The following is a 22,326-nucleotide window of genomic DNA, read 5'->3' as shown; positions in this document are numbered from 1 at the left end:
TGTTCCATAGTATTTTTTCTAGTTCACTCGAACATTTAAGCTTTAAAATTTTTATTGTATATGACAAGGAAAGCCAATCATTTCATTGTTAGCGGTGATATTCAATGCAACCGTATGCTCCCAACAAGGATGAAAAATATATTGCCGAGAAATTCCCGAGACTAATTTCGTCTTCTAGTAAAGTTATAGGCAATTTTCCAGCAAGATGCAATTACAAGAAATCCAATAGAATAAATCAAATAAAACTTACCTTCAAACGCATTCTACTAAATCTACCCAAACGTTTTTTCGGTGTAGGTGTATTTTGTGAATTTAACGTCATATGAAGCTCACGCCCAACTAATTCCATCTCTCGTAGATTTAGTTCTTGTTCGCGTAAAAGTAAACTTCTCTCGTGTTGTCTTTGTTGATTTTGTACTCGTGCCAGTTCTTCTTCTTTACAACGCAATTCCTGATATGAAGAGATACGAAAAATTAAATAAAATATCAAATATCTTCCAAATCTTAATTCAAATAAAAATTCAAGATAAAACTTGATAAATTATTCAAACGGTGAATAGAGAAAAAAAAGTTAACTAAATAAATACTGCACAAAATCTTCTATGGAATACAATGGTGTAAAATTCAAAAATAAAACGAAAATTGCGTGGTCATAAATTTTTCGATTTTATTTCGGGTATTTATATTCGAATGAGGCAATTGTAGTAAGGACATTAGGAGCTGTCATATTGAAGCCCCTCATGAGACTCATGCACTGCCAATTGAGAAAGATATATGCGTACTGTGAGGAGTATGCTGTCCTTGAAAGATTCTATTCTTTCATCTCATTTCATAGATTTTAGTAATTAGAGATCGAATTGCTGGACTGAAACTGATAATCTGTTGGAAATAAGACAAGAGTGTGGAAAATTTCCAGTGGATGTTTTCAGTTGGTCCCATGTTCTTGTTGTTAAGGAATGTGAACTTACAAATTTGATATTAGTATAGATATTGCTAAACCGGAGCAAAACGAAGGATTAAGTAGGAATAGTCAATTTTAGAAGTCAAGGTCATTAGCCTCATTTAGCATTCGAGACGATTTGCATTCGTTAACCGGGCCTGACTTCTACTCTGCCTAATGACGGGGGTCAACCAGTGCACTGCAGGATAGACTGACGCGGAACATAGCTCCCTGAGGCTAACCTATCTCTCTCTGAGGATGAGCTGTCTCTCCTCTGGAGCGGTGCGTGGCTTTTCAGGGGCCAAGCCTCTCGTCTACCAAGACCGTTAGTGAATGGTGATAGCCACACCCTGTACGACGTGACCCTACTATTAACAAAACGCTACGGATCTAGACTGGGGAGTGGAAAAAGACCTCCCCCAATCCAGGGTGTTATGCGAACCGTGCCCATTGGATAGTTTGCAGTCGGGCGAACTGACTGTATTCGAACGGAGCCTCACTGATACCTGGTTACCTCAATGAGTAAGTTAGACCTTACCGTGCTACGGGGGGCTATGGCATGGCGGACCTCCCAACTTCCATACCTGTGGGAATCAAATGAATGAAAACAACAAAGAAAATAAGACGAAAACCAACAAAGCTGGGCCCCGTACCGCACAAAAACTGGTTAATCAGGCGGAGGCACATGTCCGAATTACTGAGAGCCAAGTGATTACACCCAAGAAGGGACGTCAAGCAGTGGATCCAAGGTTAGCATTGGTATACTGCGTAGATAACAACCAACGAATGCCATTGCTCAAAGAGCGGGGACCAGCAAAATCACGTCTGAGATAAATATAACAGACGTCAGGAAGGAGACAGGTCTCAGTGGCGCCGATGCTAAATGGTAGCTGCGCCATCTGAAGGAGGGCCTGAAACCAGAAGTGGCCATCTCTACCGGAGCCGAGAAAGCGAGAGCAGCAGACATCAGCACGCATGGAGGGAATGCTCCTAAAAAATCCAAACCTGAACCCAAGAGGGGGAAAATCCGGGCAGGTCAGGAGTGAAGGCAGGACTTAGGAAGCCCGCCATTAGCTATGCTAGTGTAGTCAAGGGCATTCGACTGGCCATACTGCCAAAAATGTTTCCCGAGAAAATACTCACTCGTGAGGAGCAGGGAACCATTGAGGACCTTGTCGTCAGGCAGACGTGCAAGGGATGGACTCCGAAACTTGTGTTCACCGGGAAACGCTTTGGACCAGGCCTTATACTGGTGGACTGCGCGACGGAGGACACTGCAGAATGGATTAGAACCATAGTTGCTAGATTGCCAAGCTGGGAAGGGGTGGAACTGCCAACATGTGCTGGGGATGATATACCAGGAGCCCACATGGTGGCAATTTTCCTGCCAAAACCCGGGACAATAGAAACCGAAGACCTTATGGGCCTCTTAATCGCCCAGAATGAAGACCTCCATACCCGACTATGGAGAGTCTTCAAAAGCAAAGTGGAGGGCAAGGGTAAACTTCTCACGATCGGGGTAGATGACCGATCCCTGGAGGCACCATGGAATTGCCAAATTAACTACCGATTTGGCAACATACCCGTGCATGTGCACAGGCAAAAGCCGAGGAAAGATACCTCGGAGGAGACACCGGGTGAAAAACATACCGAAGTCCCCGAAGAAGTCTCGAAAGCCATAGAAGCGGAAAGGATTGGATCAACCAGGGAAATAGACCTGCTGCCCAGTGAAGAGCAGAAGCTGGACGACCTAGACCTAGGGCTCAGGGTGGACAGCGATGCGCAGGAAAGCGCCATGTCGGAGGAGGAGGGCGATACTCCGACAGTGGAGAAAAGCTCCAAACAATAACGGAGCCAATGGCCAGCACTAAGATAGCCCAGATAAATCTCCACCATGCGAAAGTTGCATTTGCGGTAATTGCAAGGGCAAGTTCCAAGGAGAACATTGGAATAGTGCTGGCTCAGGGGTGTACCAGGGGCAGATTCGCCGTCTGCAGGGAGGAAGCATGCAGGTAATTTGGGACTCCTCTTGTGAAAAACCAAGAGCTTGCATAATTCTTAAACGTAATTTAAAATACATATGTCTTTCAGAATTCTTAACCGGTGACCTTGTGGCTATCCAAGTCTCATTGGAAGCCGGGAGGAGCACTCGAGATGCAGTCGTAGCATCGGGATATTTCCCAGGAGACGAAATCCGGGCTTCATCGGAACAAGTCGTAAAACTGACGAAGTATTGTGAGAAGAGGGCGTTACCACAGGATTGCTAGAAAGCAGGCAAATAGAAGTACCGACAGGTACAAATTCTATTGTCATCACTCAAGGCTGTCCACAGGGCGGGGCGCTATCGCTGCGAATGTGGAGTATGGTGGGATGAACTCCTGGACGTGTTAAGAAATACTGGAATACAAGTCCAGGATTACGCGGACGTCATTGTCTTAATCTGTAGGGGCAAATACAGGGTGCGGCAGCATAACTTCCTTTTTTAAAATGCGCGCCACTCAGTTAGTTGATGTCATAGCGGAGCGCTAGTGGTCTCGTTCAAGAGGGGATACTGTAAAGTTTTGTCCCGACACGGTTCAGTCGCCATCATGCGTTGGAATAGTGAGGAGCGTGCCTTCGCCGTTGAAGTTTACTTTTCAAGCGGATGTTCGGTTATTGCCACACAGCGTGCATTTCGGAATCGCTTTAATTTAGCCCCGTTGGCTCCCGTCCCAGACTGCAAATCAATTGTTACATGGGTCACTACATTCAGACAAACTGCAAGTGCGACAAAAGGAAGAACTGGAGTCCCTCGGCCCGTTAGATCACCTGAGAAGATTGAAGCAGTGAGAGCGTCAATGTTGCGATCGCCACGGCGTTCTGCGCGCAAACACGCATCTGCCCTTAGACTATCCGATCGTTCTGTGAGAAGAATTCTTCGTGATGATCTTCATTTTCATCCCTATAAGATGGCGATAGTGCAGGAACTTTCAGAACGTGACTTCAATTCTCGGATGAACGCGTGTGAGCTCCTTCTTGATGTCATTCCCGAGGGTGCTATTGTTTTTTTTAGCGATGAAGCCCATTTTCATTTGTGTGGGTCGGTTAACAAACAAAACATGCGCTACTGGGCTGACACCAACCCTCGAGAATTGCATCAAAAGCCTTTGCATTCACCCAAAGTCACAGTGTGGTGTGCAATTTCCTCAGCTGGAATTATTGGTCCCTGGTTTTTTGAGGAAAATGAGGTTACAGTGACAGTGAATTCGGACCGGTATGTAAACATGCTACAGCATTTTTTTTCCCACGGCTAGAAAATTTGGATTTGGGGGACACTTGGTTCCAACAAGACGGTGCAACAGCACACACTTCCAGAGCATCGATGGCTGTTTTGAGGGAACACTTTCCAGAGCGCCTTATCTCAATTAGAGACGATTTGGAATGGCCGGCACGCTCTCCCCTTGTGATTTTTTTCTATGGGGTTTTTTGAAATCCCGTGTTTATGTGAACCATCCAAGAACCCTACAAGATTTGAAGACCAACATCCAAGAAGAAATTGCCAACATAACATCTGCTATGCTAACAAGAGTCATGACAAACGCCAGAAATCGGTTTACGCAATGTATGGAGAATGGGGGACGTCACCTAATAGATTTGATCTTCAAAACAATGTAAATAAAAACTTTAGACATGTACCTACATTATAAAAAATAAATAAATATTTTCCGATGCATACAATAGTTTTTATTGAGTTTTGAAAAAAGGAAGTTATTCTGCCGCACCCTGTATGAAGATGCCCTATGTGATAGAATCCAAACTGGACTAAGGGTTACTAGTACCTGGTGCAGGAAGGTGGGACTGCGGATCAACCCAGACAAAACCACCATAGTACCATTCAATAGGAGACGTAAGCTTGATCACCTGAGAGCCATAAGATTACATGACATGGAGGTGAAATGAGAAGCAGAGGTCAAATATTTGGAAAATACGTTAGACCAAAAATTACTCTGGAAGACATATGTCGAAAACACTTGTCGGAAAGCCACGAGGGCTCTGATGACTTGTATATTCATAGCAGGAAAAAATAGGGTTGCAGCCCGAGGATACTACTTTGGATATATACTACAATATTAAGGCCAATGATTACCTATGTGTGTATCAGTGAGGTAATGAGGACATGCTCAACGGCATCCCTGGAGGTCATTCTGGGATTAACCCCTCTCTATCTGCACATACAGATGCAGGCAAGGAGGGTAATATTCAGGATGGCCAGTAGTATCAGTGAGGCGGGAGCTGCCTAAATCGAAGGAAGATTGATATTCTTTCTAAGCGGTATTCCGAATTACTGATACCAAGGGATAACTTGACGAGGTTTCACTTCGATAAGAAGTTTGAAACACGTTGGAGTAACAAGGCAAACTGGGAGAGCGTGGCTGCGGCATACGGCTTAAACCAGCAACGGATTACTTGGTACACTGAGGGAGCGGGTGCCGGTGTCATTGGTCCAAGGAAAATGTACTTTGAGTCAATGGGCAGGTACACTAGCATATTCGCATTATACGCCATCGACAAATGTGCCTCCTTTAATCTGCAAAGAAACTACAGGGGGCAGAACATAGCTATTCTCACCGATAGGCAAGCAGCGATCGAGGTACTTAGGTCCAACCAGGTGAACTCTAAACTGGTGTGGGAATGCCTTGAGAGACTGAATACACTCGGCTCGTCCAACAAGGTCTGGATACTTTGGGTTCCAGGCCATACTGGGTTGAAAGGCAACGAGGCAGCGGACGAACTAGCCAAGAAGGGAGCAGGGTCGCCTTTACACGGGCCAGAACCCATCTGTGGAATCGGAAATGGCTATGACTCTAAGAAATGAAGAGGAACGGTTGAGGGAACTATATTGGGCGGGCCTACCAGGGATGGAGCAATCCAGGGTGCTTATTGGGGGATACGAACCCATGCTTAAACCTCACCAAAAAGAACCTCCGAATCATAGTGGGAATTCTCACTGGTCATTGTCGGCTGAACTATCACCTAGGGAAACTAGGGATATCTACGGACACTGCCTGCAGGTTTTGTGAGGAGTATGTCGAAACCTCTATACACGTCCTGGGACAGTGTCCGGCACTTGTGCAAAGTAGATCGAGGCATCTGAGAGAACACTTAATACCAGATGCAAAGTTGAAAGATCTGGAAGTAGAGAACAGCGGTGCGATTTTCCCTTAACAGAATAATAATAATAAGGAAAATGACTGATAAAAATATTATATGCAAGCCTTTTTTTCCAATAGCTGACAGTCCTGGTAAATACAGTTCAAAATCACTTCACTAGAAATGTTCTTTCCATTTTTTGATTAATATATACTCGTCATAGTTGAAAATCTCGTGAATTCCATAATTTCTTTCTCAAAAACTTATCAAACCAAACAAAAATGAAGATTCAGATGCAAATATAAAGTCTAATTTTCAACAACATAGCAATACGAACACAAATGCATAAAATCGTATAAAAACGAAACTCAAACTAAAATCCATACAAGAACAAAAGCGAGAATGGGCCTTCCTTACCTCTTCGAATGTCTTAAAAGCCTTTAATTCAGATTTGAACAAACATTCATTGATCAGATGAAGTTTTTGTTTTTTTTTAAATCATTTTTAAGTTTTATATTGACAAGGCGCGTTTAGTTTTATTATTATGGACAATTATTGATTGAAAATTATTTTGGCAGCATTAGAAACATTACAAAAAAAGAAGAAAGAAAAAAATTGAAAGTAAGACATAATGGATAACATTTCAATTCCATATAATATGAATCAATTCCTATGAGGCAACAGCAAGACTTGAAAGGAACTCTTACCTTCTCTTTTATGCGTAATTCCTTGAGAACATCAGCAATTTCCTTCTTCCAACCATTTTGCATAGTGTGGAATGATTCTTGTGGTGTTTGAATGAAACTCGATTGTGCCACAACCTCCAATTGCTTGAGTATGTCCTTGAAAGATGGTCGAGTATGTGGGTCACACTCCCAACAGCCTGCATTGAACGGATACAAACAAAAGGAAACCCGATTGTTACGATCATAGGTAACATACAAATCTCAACTTGACCTACTTTTCATGAGTTTACCCCAAGCCTCAGGACACGTTTTGGGTATAGGCAATGCTAAAGTATTAATCGCCACACCATATGCAACAGATAGCGAATCGAAACCCTTGTATGGCACTTCACCTGTTAATAGCTCCCATAGTAGGACACCGTAGCTCCAAACATCTGACGCTCTGAAAGCAATAGAAGCGCACAAAGCAAAGTCATACACTCTGAAAATATTCTAGGAAATGAATTTCTAACTTACTTGGAGTAGGTTCCACGACGTATTACTTCCGGTGGCATCCAAGCATACGTTCCAGCCGCTGACATTCGTGTTGTATTGTAAACTTCACGTGCAAGTCCAAAGTCTGTAATCTTCAAAGTCTTGCCCCGAAGGTTGTCTCCCTCGATTGCTTCGTAGATCAAAACTGCAAAGCAGAAATGTACAAAAATCAGTTAAACTGGCTAAATGCGATGGCTTTTTATGGGGAAAGCTTCTCATATAATTTAAATCATGTTTCAATTCAATTCCGATCCCATTCGCAAACATCAATGAATGACTGAAAATTGAATGGTGTCGTTATAATTTTTTCTCAATATTTTTTCTCTAATTGATTGGCTCAATTAAGTTCAAATGCGGACATTGATCAATCGTTCAATCATGTAAGTTCAATTTATACTTCCGCTCGAATGACATTCTGATTGTGGCTAATGCTCGTCTATTGATATAGTTGCAAGCTTCCAACATTTGATGAATATTATTTGTGCTTGAAATGGAAAAAACATGTGCTGGCAGAGAGAAAATATCTGATAAATTTCTGTTGGAATATTTCTAAATGTTTCCAAGACTTTAGAAAAGTAAAATATCCAAACAAAAGATTCCGACGCCAATAATGTTTCGCTATTCCCATGATTCCTATGAGCCATTCGCAACACATCGTTTTTAAAGTTTCACCGTAACGTGCGGGTACAAACTGTTATTCTAAACAAAGGTGCAATAATCTGGGCCATTAGTGCGCTCAATCGGGGTAAGGCCGCTGCGCTGCGGAATTGTTACGAACAGCTTCCTTAGCCTCTGCAACTACGCCATGATATTTACATAGCATACTGGTCCCAAGCGCAGATAAAGGAAGAGGATATGAGCTAACGTCCCTAAGTAAAGCAAAAATAAAATGCTGAGATCAGGTAAAGAGACAAATAAAGTATGGTTGGAGTTTTCACAATGTTAAATCCTATCTGATCTCTTGGTCATATGTCCCGCGGCAGGCCGACCAAGAAAATAAATCATCATCAACGGCGCAACAATGGGTATCCGATCTAGGCCTCTCTTAATAATGAACTCCAGACATCCCGGTTTTGAGCCGAGGTCCACCAATTCGATATTCCTAAAAGCTGTCTGGCGACCTGACCTACGCTATCGCTTCATCTTAGGCAGGATCTGCCTCGTCTTCTTTTTCTACCATAGATATTACCCTTATAGACATTCCGGGCTGGATCATCCTCATCCATACGGATTAAATGACCCGCCCACCGTAACCTATTGAGCCAGATTTTATCCACAACCTGACGGTCATGGTATCGTTTATAGATTTCGTCGTTATGTACGCTACCAAATCGTCCATCCTCATGTAGGGCGCAAAAATTCGTCGGAGGATTCTTCTCTCGAACGCGGCCAAGAGTTCGCAATTCTTCTTGCTAAGAACCCAAGTTTCCGAGGAATACATGAGGACTGGCAAGATCATAGTCTTGTACAGTAAGAGCTTTGACCCTATGGTGAGACGTTTCGAGCGGAACAGTCTTTGTAAGCTGAAATAGGCTCTGTTGGCTGACAACAACCGTGCGCGGATTTCATCATCGTAGTTGTTATCGGTTGTGATTTTTGACCCTAGATAGGAGAAATTATCAACGATCTCAAAGTTGTATTCTCCTGTCTTTATTCTTCTTATTTGACCAGTGCGGTTTGATGTTGTTGGTAGGTTGGTTTTCGGTGCTGACGTTGCCACCATATACTTTGCCTTCCCTTCATTGATATGCAGCCCAAGATCTCGCGTCGATCGCCGCCTGCTCGATCTGGATGAAGGCAGTTTATACGTCTCGGGTCGTTCTTCCCATGATGTTGATATCGTCAGCATAAGCCAGTAGTTGGGTGGACTTAAAGATGATCTTACCTCTTGCATTTACCTCAGCATCACGGATCACTTTCTTGAGGGGCAGATTAAAGAGGACGCATGATAGGGCATCCTCTGTCGTAGACCGTTGTTGATGTCGAATGGTCTTGAGAGTGATCCTGCTGCTTTTATCTGGCCTCGCACATTGGTCAGGGTCAGCCTATTACTACTATACTAATATACTATTATTAACTTTATTCCAACAGATATCGGTATGGAAGGTATTTCGGAGCCCAGGCACCATATAGTGGCAGACTCCTGATTTTTTTCAGATTTTTCGGTTGGGTAGTTTCTGAGAATGGCTCCCTTAAAGAAATGATCACTTTCAACGCCCCGCACTCTCCACCTTTCCAACAGATGTCAAAACTATTAGGTTGTTGCAAATGAAATGTCGGATATTTGAGTAAAATTTCAAAAAACTATAACTTTTATGAAAATTAATTTTATTAGTCAAAATAAGATCCAGCAGCTTCAATGCACTTCTCCCAACGAGATACAAGGGCATTTATTCCAGTTTCGTAAAAGTCTGGGTTTCTAGAGCTAGGAAATTCTTCAAAGGCACTTTTGACAGCTACTTCATTGCTGAATTGTTTCCCCGCCAAAAAGTGATCCAAATGCTTAAAAAAGTGGTAGTCGGTTGGCAAGAGGTCGGGTGAATATGGTGGATGAGGAAGAGTCTCATATCGTAATTCATTTAATTTTTGGACCGTCATTCTGGAAACATGAGGTCGGGCGTTATCATGGAGCAGTATCACTCCATCTCTGTTGACCAATCTAGGCCGCTGAACACGTAATTTCTCGTGCGTTTCATCAAGTTGGGCACAATATTTCTCTGCATTAATTGTTTCACCACGCTCCAAAAACGACTAATGAATAATTCCAGATGCAGACCACCAAACAGTTACCATTACCTTCTTCGGGTGAAGGCTCGGTTTTGACATGTGTTGTGGAGGCTGATCGGCATCTAGCCATTGCGCTGATCTGCGACGGTTGTCGTACAATATCCACTTTTCATCGCATGTCACTATTCTGCGCAAAAAGGGATTGTTCCTGTTGCGGTTGAGTAGGGAACTGGATATTTCCATTCGCAGCGCCATGTTTTGCTCGTTGAGTTCATGCGGAACCCACTTATCAAGCTTCTTCACCTTTCCAAGCTGTTGTAAGTGCCGAGATACTGTCGAATAGTGTACGCCTATTTTCTCTGCAATGTCACGAATCGATGATCGGGGATCAGATTCCACTATCAAACGCAACTCGTCGTTGTCGATCGATGGTCCTGGGTGTCCACGAGGTTCACTTTGGAGGGTCATGTCGCCTGATCGGAATTTTTCGAACCACCGCTGTGTCGTTCGTTCGTTTGCTGCGTCAGCTCCAAATGCTCTGCAAATCAGAGGGTTTTGCAGCAGAACAGCGCCCCAACCTACTAAGAAACTTTGGTGAAAAACACCATTTCCATTCTTGGCTGGAAACTGTTACCCTGTCCGCCCTATTTCCCGGACCTCGACCCTCGTCCATAGCCCATTCACTTCCGTCGAACAAGTCGAACAACGGGTTCAAGTTAACCAAAAACCCTTTTTCTAAAAAGGCACCCGCAATGACTGGCAGAAATGTGTGGTAAGCGAAGGAGTGTATATTTTGAATAATGCATTTTCTATATAAGATTTTTTTTTTAGAAAACTACGAATCTCCGGTTATCCCAGCCACTTGCCCCTGATAGCTGCTTGCAAAATGGAGGCATCTTTTGATTCCTCGTACTTCCGTTAATATTGAGAATTTCAGGAAGAGGAGCTAAATTCGAAATCACTAGTTTAGAGGAGAATTAGTCCTGGGAAATGTTAGTCTCAGGATTTCCGTCTAAGTGAAAGAACAAGAGCTTTGCTTCGCATGGATAAATTGATGGCACAGAGGATATAATTGGAGGAATAGTACGTATTCACATATTACACTTGCTTAGAATATAATTCACGGATGTTACAATAATTAACAATCGTGGTAAAATCTTCTTCCTAGTTCTTCACTTGGTCATCGCCGTGGATGAGTAGCCAAACTTTAACGTTCTTTACAGAGCCATTGAAAGGGTTACGATCATCTGCAATTTCTTTCGTGATATGGTATACGGTTCTTCTGGGATGTCGTCAACCTCTTCATCAGTGTCAGAGATAAAGACACTTTTAATGGCGTTCATTAATATTTTCGGGAATTCAAGTGGTACTGAATCGCAATGTAGTCGATCTGATTAGTCGAAATCCAGCTGATCTTGTGGCAAATCCTATGCTCGAACAGTGTCTCACTAAAGACATTGAAGAAATCAAGAAACCTTTCACAGTTGGGGTTACAGCCGCCAAAATCCTCATCAAAGTCTGAGGAAGCGTTTGTCAGAGATTACCTTGGCATTCGGATCACAAATTTTCTATAATTTGAGGATCCCTTTTCAAACTTCTCTTAACACGTAGAAATCACATTAAAAAAGAAGTAACCTACATTATTATGGTCTAAAGATACCAAGAAAAGGTAGGAACCACAATGACCGCACTCTCTTAAAATATAAAGTAAGGTCGGCCCGGTATTCCCCCCTTTTTTTAATGTCGCGTTGGCAGTGTTTGCGAAAAGTCACACGATAAGCCGGTACAGTTCCACGTCTCAGGTCGAAGGACACGTGAAAATTTTCAGAAAGCGCCAACGCTATGATCCTGCTTGTCGTGGTCCTATAGTTATGAAACGAACCAAAACAACCGCATCCTCCGAACTAAGTGATAAAGTCCCAACCATTAACTGATAAATACGAGGCTTTCACTGGGCGTTTAGTTAAGTTATTTGTATCCTACAAAATTTTCTTTTGAAAATTGGATTGGATTACGATGTCTCATAGCTTGCTGGAAATTTGCATTGAATTTTGAATCTAGTGGATCGTATACAAATTTGCTTATCTCTTCTTCGATAGCGAAATTAAGTTTTTTGGCGGAATCATTAAAAGGGCCAAAGGATAATATACCTCCCAGGACCAAAATGTGGATTGGTACCCATGACGGAATATAAAACCTGCGAAACCCTTGATGAACCAACAGGTCTACCAAACCCTATCTCCACCTCCATGCGATGATAGCTGTGAGTTCTTCCCTAATTAAAACTGCAGACGGAGAAAGATAAAGACGAGTCTCTCGCGCCTAAAACCGCCTGTGTTGCAATATAACTCCTGCGCGCTATTTCGTCCTTAACACTTTTATACCAAAAAAGTGAAGCGATGGCGGCTTTACGGTTTCTTACCAGGGCAGAGGCAAATCGTCAGACGCTGCCTCACCTCTGCCCTGGGAGCAGCGTGACCGTAGCGGCTCGCAGATGTTGAGTGCTCCTTTATATAATTCGTAGAACACGACATGACTACGAATTATACGATTTTTTTTTTTGGAAACCAAATTATTTCACGCTGTTCCTTTTAACAAAAATGATAAATTACCATCCGAACTGGAGAGGATATGCTGCCAGTATCCTGTAAACAGCATCCAACTCATCTTCATTTAAGTATGGACATTGCTTTTCAAAAACTGAAAGTTGTGGGTTTATGACTGCCACATGTAATCCGAATACCACACAAATGGCATGCTGCTAAAGAGCCATGAGCGAAAAAGACCAGAAGCTTTCAGTCGAAAAAGAAGTCATCGATAACAACGGTGCATAATGTGTTTGACGAAGGATTCTATGAATACCATACAACAGGCTTCGAATTCACTTCCCTCGGTTCACTGCTATTTCTTTCTCAATTCCAGGAACTCTTTAATCAAGGTAGTATATGAGACCAGCAAGAAGGAAGACGTTGCCAAGGCGGGAAGTTCGAGTTTTACGAACTTCAGGAATTAGCAGCAAAGAAGGAAAGTGAAGACCTGGATACCGCAGCGGCTTAAAGAACAAGTGCGATGTTCCAGATACCTATCGATCTGCAGTCGCCAGCGATGTTGAAACAGATAACTTCAAACACTGTACGACTTCGCAAGACTTAACTTGCAGACTATCCACAGGAAATGAATGTGGCCCTACTTAGGTAACCATAACGGAATTACGGTGACGGCATTTGCGGCAGAAACCAAACAAGTTACGCAGTATCATTTGTCCTTTTAGGAATGAATATACGAAAGTGGGTTTTATATGGGCGAAGATTAACGGAATCATATAATATATCATATATATGAGAAGATATGGAGGCGGAGGGACGGGATGTAAACCGAAAATCACAGCGGGGAATCTTAATGTGGGGGCTCTTGATTAGGGCGGATGATTTATTTATGGAGCTAGAAATGGTGCTCGTGAATGTTAGGATTTATAGAGCCACTGACAAACGTCTTCTGTTAGCTAGACGAGAAAGAATAAAAGTCGACACGTTTTCCGCGGTGTTCGACTGTTGGATGAACAATGAAATTGCGATGTCCTGAACCAAATACTTCTAGGCAAGATGACTACCAGAGATCTGAGGCACCCCCTCCACTGTAGATGAAATAAGTACGATAGTGAACATGGCAAGAGATGCGATACCGAGCTACCTGATCGTGGTTATTACGGCGAAGCCCTGCCATGGAGATTTATCACTGCAGGAATATTGCGCAATGCTGTCGTTGCGAAACACAATAGAAGATTGCTTATAGCTGGAGTGGCGAGATCTATTCTACTATACACGTCGTCTTGCAAACTCGCAGACGAAATCAAGTGAGTTGGGTTTTAAAGGCTGAAGACTTTAAGGGCCGTAATATTCCTAGAACCACGCCTGGTGAAGAACATTTTGTGTGGCAGGAGGATAGCCTCAGTCGACATACTCGTGCTAAAATGAATACAGAAAATATTAAGCAAGACGGTCGTTACCAGAAACAGTATTAGCGTCCCTTTCGATTGAATAATACCCCGAACTCTCTCGGATGTGGTAGCATACCAGAAGATCGAGAACATTTGTTGCTTCGTTGGGGAGACGCTCAAATTGAGGTAGAACTAGCTTGCAATTTCATCCACAATTGCAAAGACATAAAACGAGCAAGTGGAGGAAAACTAAAAGAACTATAAATGCGATTGCCAAGAAAATTGTATACAGGATATTCAACACCCAGCACATTGTTTGAAATTTTATGGTGGAGAAAAATCATTGCGCATCTTCTACAGTCGGTAATTGCGCGAGAAAAATTCCGCCTATAAGATCCGGCGTTAGTGAAGGGTGTGGGATGCAATGCATTGATATGTGGCCACGTGGTTGCGCCTACGTTTTAATATCTGTCATAACATTGCACAGCTGTTTATGGCTTGCCACATCTCAGTGGCAACCAAAGGCAATGGATCTTAATAGGATCAATGAGCGAATGGTGCTTCAAAATTTCTCTCCATGCACAACAATCTTGGTTGTTGATCCATGTTTGCTCTCCTAGGAAGTGAAGTAGGAGATTTCCACACGGCTATGCACGCGCAAATGCATTTTTACTCTTTCGTTTCTGTTATCGTGCATGACCTTTTTGGTAATTTTTTGACTGATCTAAGCCACTTACTCAAGGGCAGTAAAACGAATAAAAGATTTAAGTTTAACAGTGCAGTGTTGTGAATATAAACTTCATTGGGAAAGCGGAAATATTATATTATATAGTATTAAGCATTTTATAGAAAAACATAAATAAGTTTCATTTTTGAAGCAAGTGAACGAAGTATTGTTTCTTAAATAGAACTAACATTTTTCCTACGTTGCTAGTGGTTTATTATGCACTGGCATCAGGAAGCTATTGCTTCTATCTCCATTTGCAGGGAGTAGTCCGATAGGTGTGATTTGCTTCATCCAGGAGCAAATAAGTAGATGCATCCAAAATCAATCTTTTGGTTGCATCTGTTTCCTGCTGGGATGCGACGGTGAAACACACATAAGAAACCCGTTCTAGCGGCGCTTTTCGGTTGTCGGCAAGAATTCAAATTTCTCCTTTTGTCTACGTTAATCCTTATAATTTCCCTCTTCAAAGTAGACTTGACAGTGCATTTGGAGATCTAGGCTTTTAGCGAGCCAATCTGTCAGCTTCCTCATTACCAGCAAGGTTCGAGTTCCCTGGTACCCACCCCAGGAATTTTTCATGTTTTATATGGGCAAGTTTCAATAGCAGCTGGTGTTATTTGGTGCTGATAACGCTGCTCGACTCTCGAAACAATTTCGAATATTGCGACCTAGCTATTCTTGTCGCAATCATTCTCTTTTCGTCAATAAAATGCCATATACCTCCATGTGGAATATGGTCGTCATTTTCCCGACAGGTCGAGCCAGTTCCATAATCGGATTTCCCGAGAACATCCCTGCGCCCAATCCGTCTTCCATGACTGACACGGTGAATATTATTAGGACTGCAATCCAACGACCCGTGGGCATTTATCGACCATTCTTCTCTTTTGTTGATTGCAATGAAATATGTCTTTTCAAAAACAAATCTGGAAACCATATGAGCGACAGGCATCAAAGCCAACTGATGTTTAAGGATCCAAATAACTAACAGCAGATCGAGAATATGCTGTCTTGCCGCGTCACGTCGCGTACAGGTAATCGAGTTCGTTGTTTGGAATAGTATCAGGGTAGCGTACTCCGACGATACGACACAGAAGGAACACTAGCACGGACCAGCCTCAGATGGCAATTAAAAATTAAGATAAGGCAACGAAAGCGGATATAGCACACGCGACAATGCATCAGACAACACCCAGTTCGGTGAAACGGTCTGCAGAACCCATGCTTCCTCCACGTTCTCTTGTCAGGGCAGCTTGAAGAACGACTTCGATAACCAGAAGAAATAATATCGATGACAAGATAGAACTCTGGCACGTGCCATTTATATAAACTTCGCGCACTGCTCGAGAATGGTAAATTCAGTGATGAACCTGATAACTACGGCGTGTGAGGCTTCCATGCCCCGGAGGGACCCTAGCCGCGACAAGCCCTCTTTGTACTGGTGGACGGAAGAAATTGCCGACCTACGGAGGAAGTGTCAGAGTGTCATAAGCTCCGTCGTTTCCACGCCAACGACGAGGCATGTGCCATAAAGGTACAGTATAGATCAGCAAAAAGGAGACTTCGCAGCGCTATAAATAAAAGCAAAGCTCGCGGCTGGCAGAACCTTGTTAACCAGGTGAATGAGGATACGTGGGGACTTGGCTATAAGCTTGTCACCCGGAAAATCAGGGCTCTGCGGAGGCCCTGCATACTTAGCACCGACCAGATGGACCGCATTGTGCGGGCATTGTTCTCCAGACACCCTGTACGGGTTGATATAAATAGCGCGGAAAGCGTCGAGGATTGCTCCCTTTTCACAATGAGAGAGCTCGAAGACACGGTTCTCACAATGAAAAACAAGAAAGCGCCAGGCCCTGATGGCATCCCGGCGGAAGTTTACAAACTGGTGTTCCACCAACGACCAGAATTGCTGCTTGAAGTGTTCAACGGTTGCTTGAAGGAGGGCATTTTTCCTTGTCGCTGGAAAGTGACCAGACTCGCGTTGATCACCAACGACCAGAATTGCTGTTGAAGTGTTCAACGGTTGCTTGAAGGAGGGCATTTTTCCTTATCGCTGGAAAGTGACCAGACTCGCGTTGATCAGTGAGGTTAAGGAGACCCATAGCTCCCGTCTGCATACCGACCGCTGTGTATGCTTGACACGGCCGGAAAAGTGTTCGAGAAGCTCGTCAGGAGTAGACTCGCTGAGCGATCCGCGCTGCCGGGGACTTATCCCCAAGGCAGTTCGGGTTCAGAACAGAGAGATCTACAGTGGATGTTGTTATGGAGGTCGTAGATGCAGTTCATCGAGCCGAAGCGTACAGCCGCCGAACTCGACGGATAGTGCTCCTCATAACGCGTGATGTCAGAAATGCCTCCAATTCCGTAAGATGGACAGATATGCTCGGCACACTAGAAAATTCATTTCACGTGCCAAGCTGTCTCTTGCGGATATTGAGGGATTATCTGAAAGACCGCTCCCTGCTCTATGAGACGCTCGACGGTCAAAGGAGGATGTAAATCAGGTCGGGAGTAGCACAGGGATCCATCCTATGGCCGGACTTCTGGCGCGCTTCCTACGACAGTCTGGTGAGACTCGATATGCCCGAAGAGTCGCGACTGGTTATGCAGACGACGTTGCGGCACTTGTTGCCGGACGCACTGTTGACCAGGCGCAAAGCAGACTTGGCATATTGATGCGAAGGATAAGCGGATGGATGACTGCTCACGGTTTCAGCCTTGCGCTGGAAAAAACCGAAGTAGTCATCTTGACCAGAAGGAATATCCCGACCCTGCGTCCCATATCGATCGGCGAATTGACTATAGAGTCAAAACCTGTGGTTAAATACCTTGGTTTAATGCTCGACTCGAAGATAAGCTTCTTCGAGCAAATCAAAGCAGCAGCGGACAGGGCTACAGCTGGAGTCGCGGCCTTGAGTCGGCTAATGGCGAATTTGGGGGCCCTATATCAACTAGAACACATCTCCTTATGGGAGCAACGCAGTCGGTTCTGCTCTATGGTGCGGAGGTATGGGCTGAGGCCCTTGGCAAGGAGGTGCATCGTAAACGCCTTGCTCAAGTGCAGAGGCGGAGAGCTTTGCGAGTGGCGTCCGCTTATCGCACCGTCTCCGAACCGGCTGTGATGGTGATCGCGGAAGTAATCCCCGGTGCCCTGCTTGCCAAGGAGCGCAAAGCTATCTACCGTCGTAAGGGCGAAAAATCAAGAGAGGTGGTTGCCCGTGAAGAACTTCAACGCACCCTTACCGAGTGGCAACTTTCTTGGCAAAATGAGCCAAGGAGCAGATGGACTGCGCGGTTCATCGACAAATTAGACCCGTGGTTGAACAGAACGCACGGTGAGCTTGGTCACTTCCTTACCCAACTTCTAAGTGGGCATGGAGGTTTTCAGTCTTACCTGCACAGGATCGGAAAGCGCGATTTCCTGATTTTGTGTTCTTTGTGGAGTAGCGAACGACGCTGAACACACTTTTTTCTCTTGCGAGAGGTGGGACGGTTTTCGTCAGCAGCTTTATGCAGACACAGGGGAGCCAACATTGTCAGAGAAATGCTGAAGAGCGCTGGGAGCTGGAATCGTATTGCGCATTATGTTCGGGCTCTTCTTATTGCGAAGAAAATTAAACTCGGCCGGCGGAGGGTTTGGACGGTAAGGGGTTCCCTGAACTAATAACTCCCTTTCATCCCCTCCCCTCCCGTTGGTGAAAGGAATCCCTTGACTTGAAGGCTCCCAAAGCTGGGAGAGCGGGATGGCTAGCCCGAAGTAATGTGTCAAACGGTTCCAGGCTAGTTCTCTGATGACAGGGAGGTGTTTAGTTACTCAAAAAAAAAACCCTCTCTATCAACAAAACAGAGTCGAAGAGGAACTTTCGGAAAAGTCCCCCTTCCAGAAGGCTACTTCCACTTTGATACTAAAAGATTTGATTGAGCTTCAAACGACTTGATTTTTATTAGAAGCGATTCCAAGTGGTAATAGCGACGGAAGGAATGTCGTCGGTGGCAGGATAACCAGTCCTTGCAGTTGTACAATAGCCAAACGAGAACAATTTCATCCTAATCCGCTATAATTAGAGAATCTCACTTGGGGGCTCAAATTCCATTTACAAATTTCCAGAAAAAATTAATACGAATCATGTCGCTATCCCAATTTCCCCGAATCCAGACATCAAGAATCAAACCTTGCGGCAGAGCTTCCTCCCTAAATCTGAATGGTCATTTCTCTTCCTCAACATTTCCATGAATTCCCTACGAATAAGGTTCTTTCCCAAGAAATTCTCCGTCCAAAACCCGCTCCAAACGCCACAGATGAAAGCCCATCAAACTCATGTAGAAAATTCCCATTTCCTGTAGAGAAATGCAAACCCATCTGCGATTCGCATGAAAATGGAAATCATCCGAATGCAAAACTGTCCTACATGTCGCCTTCTTGACGTCACCAGAATCTTATCGCGCAACGATAACGGCCAAGAGCATTGTGTAAATGGCCCAAACACTTTCGATCAAGCCGTGCAGAGTGAAAAACTCGAATTACACGACGCGTCTATTTTTAGCTTCTTACAAAACATGAAAATTTAAAGGCTGTGCCCCCCGGTCCCGCCGCGCTATCATAAGTGATTGCATCCGAAATCATCGTTTTATCTAATCTTGGAGTTGCTTTTGTCTTTTTGTTGGTCTTGAGAGTCCTTGGCACTGCCTGGGAAAGTCTCGAGCGCGGAAATTATGAAGGAAGCGTAAACCACTTGGTTGAGAGGCGGGAGGCCAGGTGAGGCGGCTTCCAGGTCTTACAGTTGTTTTATTGCGAATTACTCGAAGCGGTGGCAGGCACGCAACGCTGGTAGCGCTTAATCGCGTACCCACGGGCTGCGGAGTGATAAGCGACCGCCGCGGTATGCTTGCCGCCTGGGTTTTACCTCTTATCACGGCCGGCACGGGGCTTGGATCGGGAGATCGCACATTTCGCGGAATGACGTAAATTTCGCTCCGCCGGCGGGAAATGGAAGCAAACAAGGGCGAATCTACTCACCGTTTGAGCTCTTCAGGTCACGGTGGATGATGGAGATCGGCGCGTCGTTATGCAGATAGTTCATGCCCCGGGCGATCTGCAGAGCCCAGTCAACAAGCACCTCTGGGGGGATTTTGCGCGGCGACTCTAGGATCTTGTTGAGCGAGCCGCCCCGCGCGAATTCCATCACGAGACAAAACTTGGGCGCCTGCAGGCAGACACCTCTCAGGGCGACTATGTTGGGGTGCTTGAGTGACCAGAACAGTCTCGCCTCCTGCAGGACATTCTTCCGGACCACCTCGATGTCTTCTTCGGTGCTCTGGCGAGCTGCTTTCACTGCCACTTCTTCGTTGCCGTAGAAGGCGCGGTGGACCTTGCCGAAGCCCCCCAATCCGATGATTTCCTTGATGTCGAGCTCCTCGAAGGTAACCTCTCGGGGCTGAATGCTGCCGATGGTGGAGTTAATGTCGTCCGAGTCTAAGTTAATGGGGTCCTCCTCCGTGACGAAGTTGGACGGGAAGATGCCAACCTGGAATGGACAATTTCGGAAGTTAGGAGCGAACGGAAGGAAGACGAAGTGAGCAGATAGGGCGGTACCTTGTCGCCGATCTTCCCCGTCCACCAGCCCTCATCGCCGGAGATCTTGCTGTCCTTGGACAGGATGATGATGACCTGGCGCATCTTGAGTGACAGCTCATCCTCGCCGGCAGCCTTGTAGTCGTGCAGGGCTGTGCACAGAGGGTACTTGATGGGGTCCTGGGACAAGTCGTCGCTTCCTACTGCGTTGGTGATCATCTCCAACGGATGGGCGGACGTGGGCTGTTGCGACGACGGCACGCGCGTTCCAATTGGCGACGTTTCGGGAGACACTGAGCCTGTCGTCTGCATTCCATTCAGCGACGTGTTCGCGTCCACCAGTTCGTTGAGCAGGATCAGCGGCGGCATTCAACGGGGACCGGGCACAACCCGCCGGGACACACTTCACGCAGCACAAAGATCTCGCTCGCGGCCTGGACGGCGAACAGCCTCCGGCGGGCGACTGGGCGACTAGGGCGCGCGGCACTCTCACTTGGCACTTTCAAAACAATCAGACGAGCAAATTCGCGCGAAATCAATTCGCGTTCTGGCGACGGGGTCTCCTTCGATTTTTGTCAATTCCAATGCGAAATGTCTCGCAGGGGGCGCGCTACGAAATGGCGAGGCTGCGACGGCGGCGATTCGAGGCAAACGACGACGACGGCGACGGCAGCAACGATGACAACGACATCGACGACGACACTCAAAACATGACGGAATTTTCGCGAAATTCACTGGAAAACTGTTCATTTGCGCCGACTTGAAGGCGATTTTCACACGCGACAGGCAGTTTTGGGACACGGTGCACTGGTCGGGTTGCGATTTGCGCTCGATTTTCGTGGAATTTTCATCATTTGCGGATTTTTTTCACGGGGCGACACAACTTGCACGAACGACGACGGCCATACTTGAATGTCATGGAATCGTTGGGAGTCGTCGTGGATGGTGTTTAGGAGAGGGGGATGGGCGACGGGAGGCGAGGGCGATGACAGAACGATTGGTCGGGTGTTGGAGATGCGAGAGCAAGCGGGATGGGATGGTTGTGTGTTGGAATTTCAGTGCAAGTGGGAGGGAGATGGGGTGCGTGTGGATTGAAGAGCTGTCAGATTAGGTGATTCTGATTGGAACCTGTGGTGGCATGACGACGGGTTAGGAGGTTTCCGTGAAATTAGAAGAAGTTGAGATTTTCAGGGAATTGTTTTTCTCAGATTCCGCTTGATTAGATTGTTTGGAGCGAGTGGACAAGGGAGTTTTGTTTTCGCGGATTCTAATGAAGGAAATCTTTCTTTTGATAGAGTCCAGTTCTAGGAGCTGTCATGGAAAATACATTCAAGATATTTCAGAGGAAGATGAAGCTATGCAAATGGTCAAAGAGTAAGTTATTTACGCCACATTGGTTAATTTTTTGTCATTTTGATGCGAAAGATTTGTGGGAAATGCGTGTATTTATGAGATTTGACTGGGCACCTGTTTGTGGGAAACAGGTGAAACGCGACTTTCAGCTGGTTCCATGGTGTAATGGTTAGCACTCTGGACTTTGAATCCAGCGATCCGAGTTCGAATCTCGGTGGGACCTGCAATTTTTTTTCCTCTTGGTCAATTTTTATGCAGTAACGGTAAATGCTACTGTAAGGAATTATCCTTAATACCCTTTTCAATGTACAAACGTATATGACTTAATCACTACCTCCTCAGGGGTCGTCAAAGATTCTTAATGGGTCGCTTACGATGCGGGGTTGGTATCCCCAAACTGCGTGGGCAAGTAATTCTGACTCCGTAGCTGACAATACCTGCGTCCTAGGTAGTAGCCCCGAGAAAGTTTTTCGATGAAGAGCGAACTTCCAATGACCGATACACGCCGAGACGCCCTGGGAGTTCCCGGAAACGTCGATGTCAATGAGGTGTTGTGAGCCTAGCTCCGTCAAGCCGGTAGTTGTGGTATGGATCAGGAGCCAGTCCCTTCGGGACCCTAGTCGGATAGTGTGCATTGAACCGATATTATTATAGTAGACCGCGTTGCCTCGAGCGAGTTCCGGAATGAGTTAAACGTAAGTCGGCCCTCAGGTACTT

The 22,326-nt window shown here is 45.2% G+C and overlaps 1 protein-coding gene and 1 non-coding gene across 3 annotated transcripts in view; one reads left to right on the top strand and one right to left on the bottom strand.

Moving 5' to 3' along the window:
- Positions 1–21,167, bottom strand: part of LOC119653408 (mitogen-activated protein kinase kinase kinase 11) — a 55,172-nt gene extending 34,005 nt beyond the window's left edge. For both annotated transcript variants that reach the window (XM_038057973.1, XM_038057974.1), the window contains exons 1-6: positions 20,278–21,167; positions 19,702–20,209; positions 7,273–7,435; positions 7,032–7,198; positions 6,778–6,953; positions 251–451 (exon numbers count right to left, since the gene is read on the bottom strand). In XM_038057973.1, the coding sequence (XP_037913901.1) occupies positions 251–451; positions 6,778–6,953; positions 7,032–7,198; positions 7,273–7,435; positions 19,702–20,209; positions 20,278–20,625 (1,563 nt within the window). In that variant the 5' untranslated portion in view covers positions 20,626–21,167. The remainder of the gene's footprint in view (positions 1–250; positions 452–6,777; positions 6,954–7,031; positions 7,199–7,272; positions 7,436–19,701; positions 20,210–20,277) is intronic.
- A 593-nt stretch (positions 21,168–21,760) lies between these two features.
- Trnaq-uug lies at positions 21,761–21,832 on the top strand. Its single transcript has one exon. It is a non-coding gene; the product is annotated as a tRNA-Gln (tRNA).
- The last annotated feature ends 494 nt before the right edge of the window (positions 21,833–22,326 follow it).

Source organism: Hermetia illucens, chromosome 4 (assembly GCF_905115235.1).
Source record: "Hermetia illucens chromosome 4, iHerIll2.2.curated.20191125, whole genome shotgun sequence".
NCBI lineage: Eukaryota > Metazoa > Arthropoda > Insecta > Diptera > Stratiomyidae > Hermetia > Hermetia illucens.
This window is presented reverse-complemented; position numbering and strand designations above follow the sequence as displayed.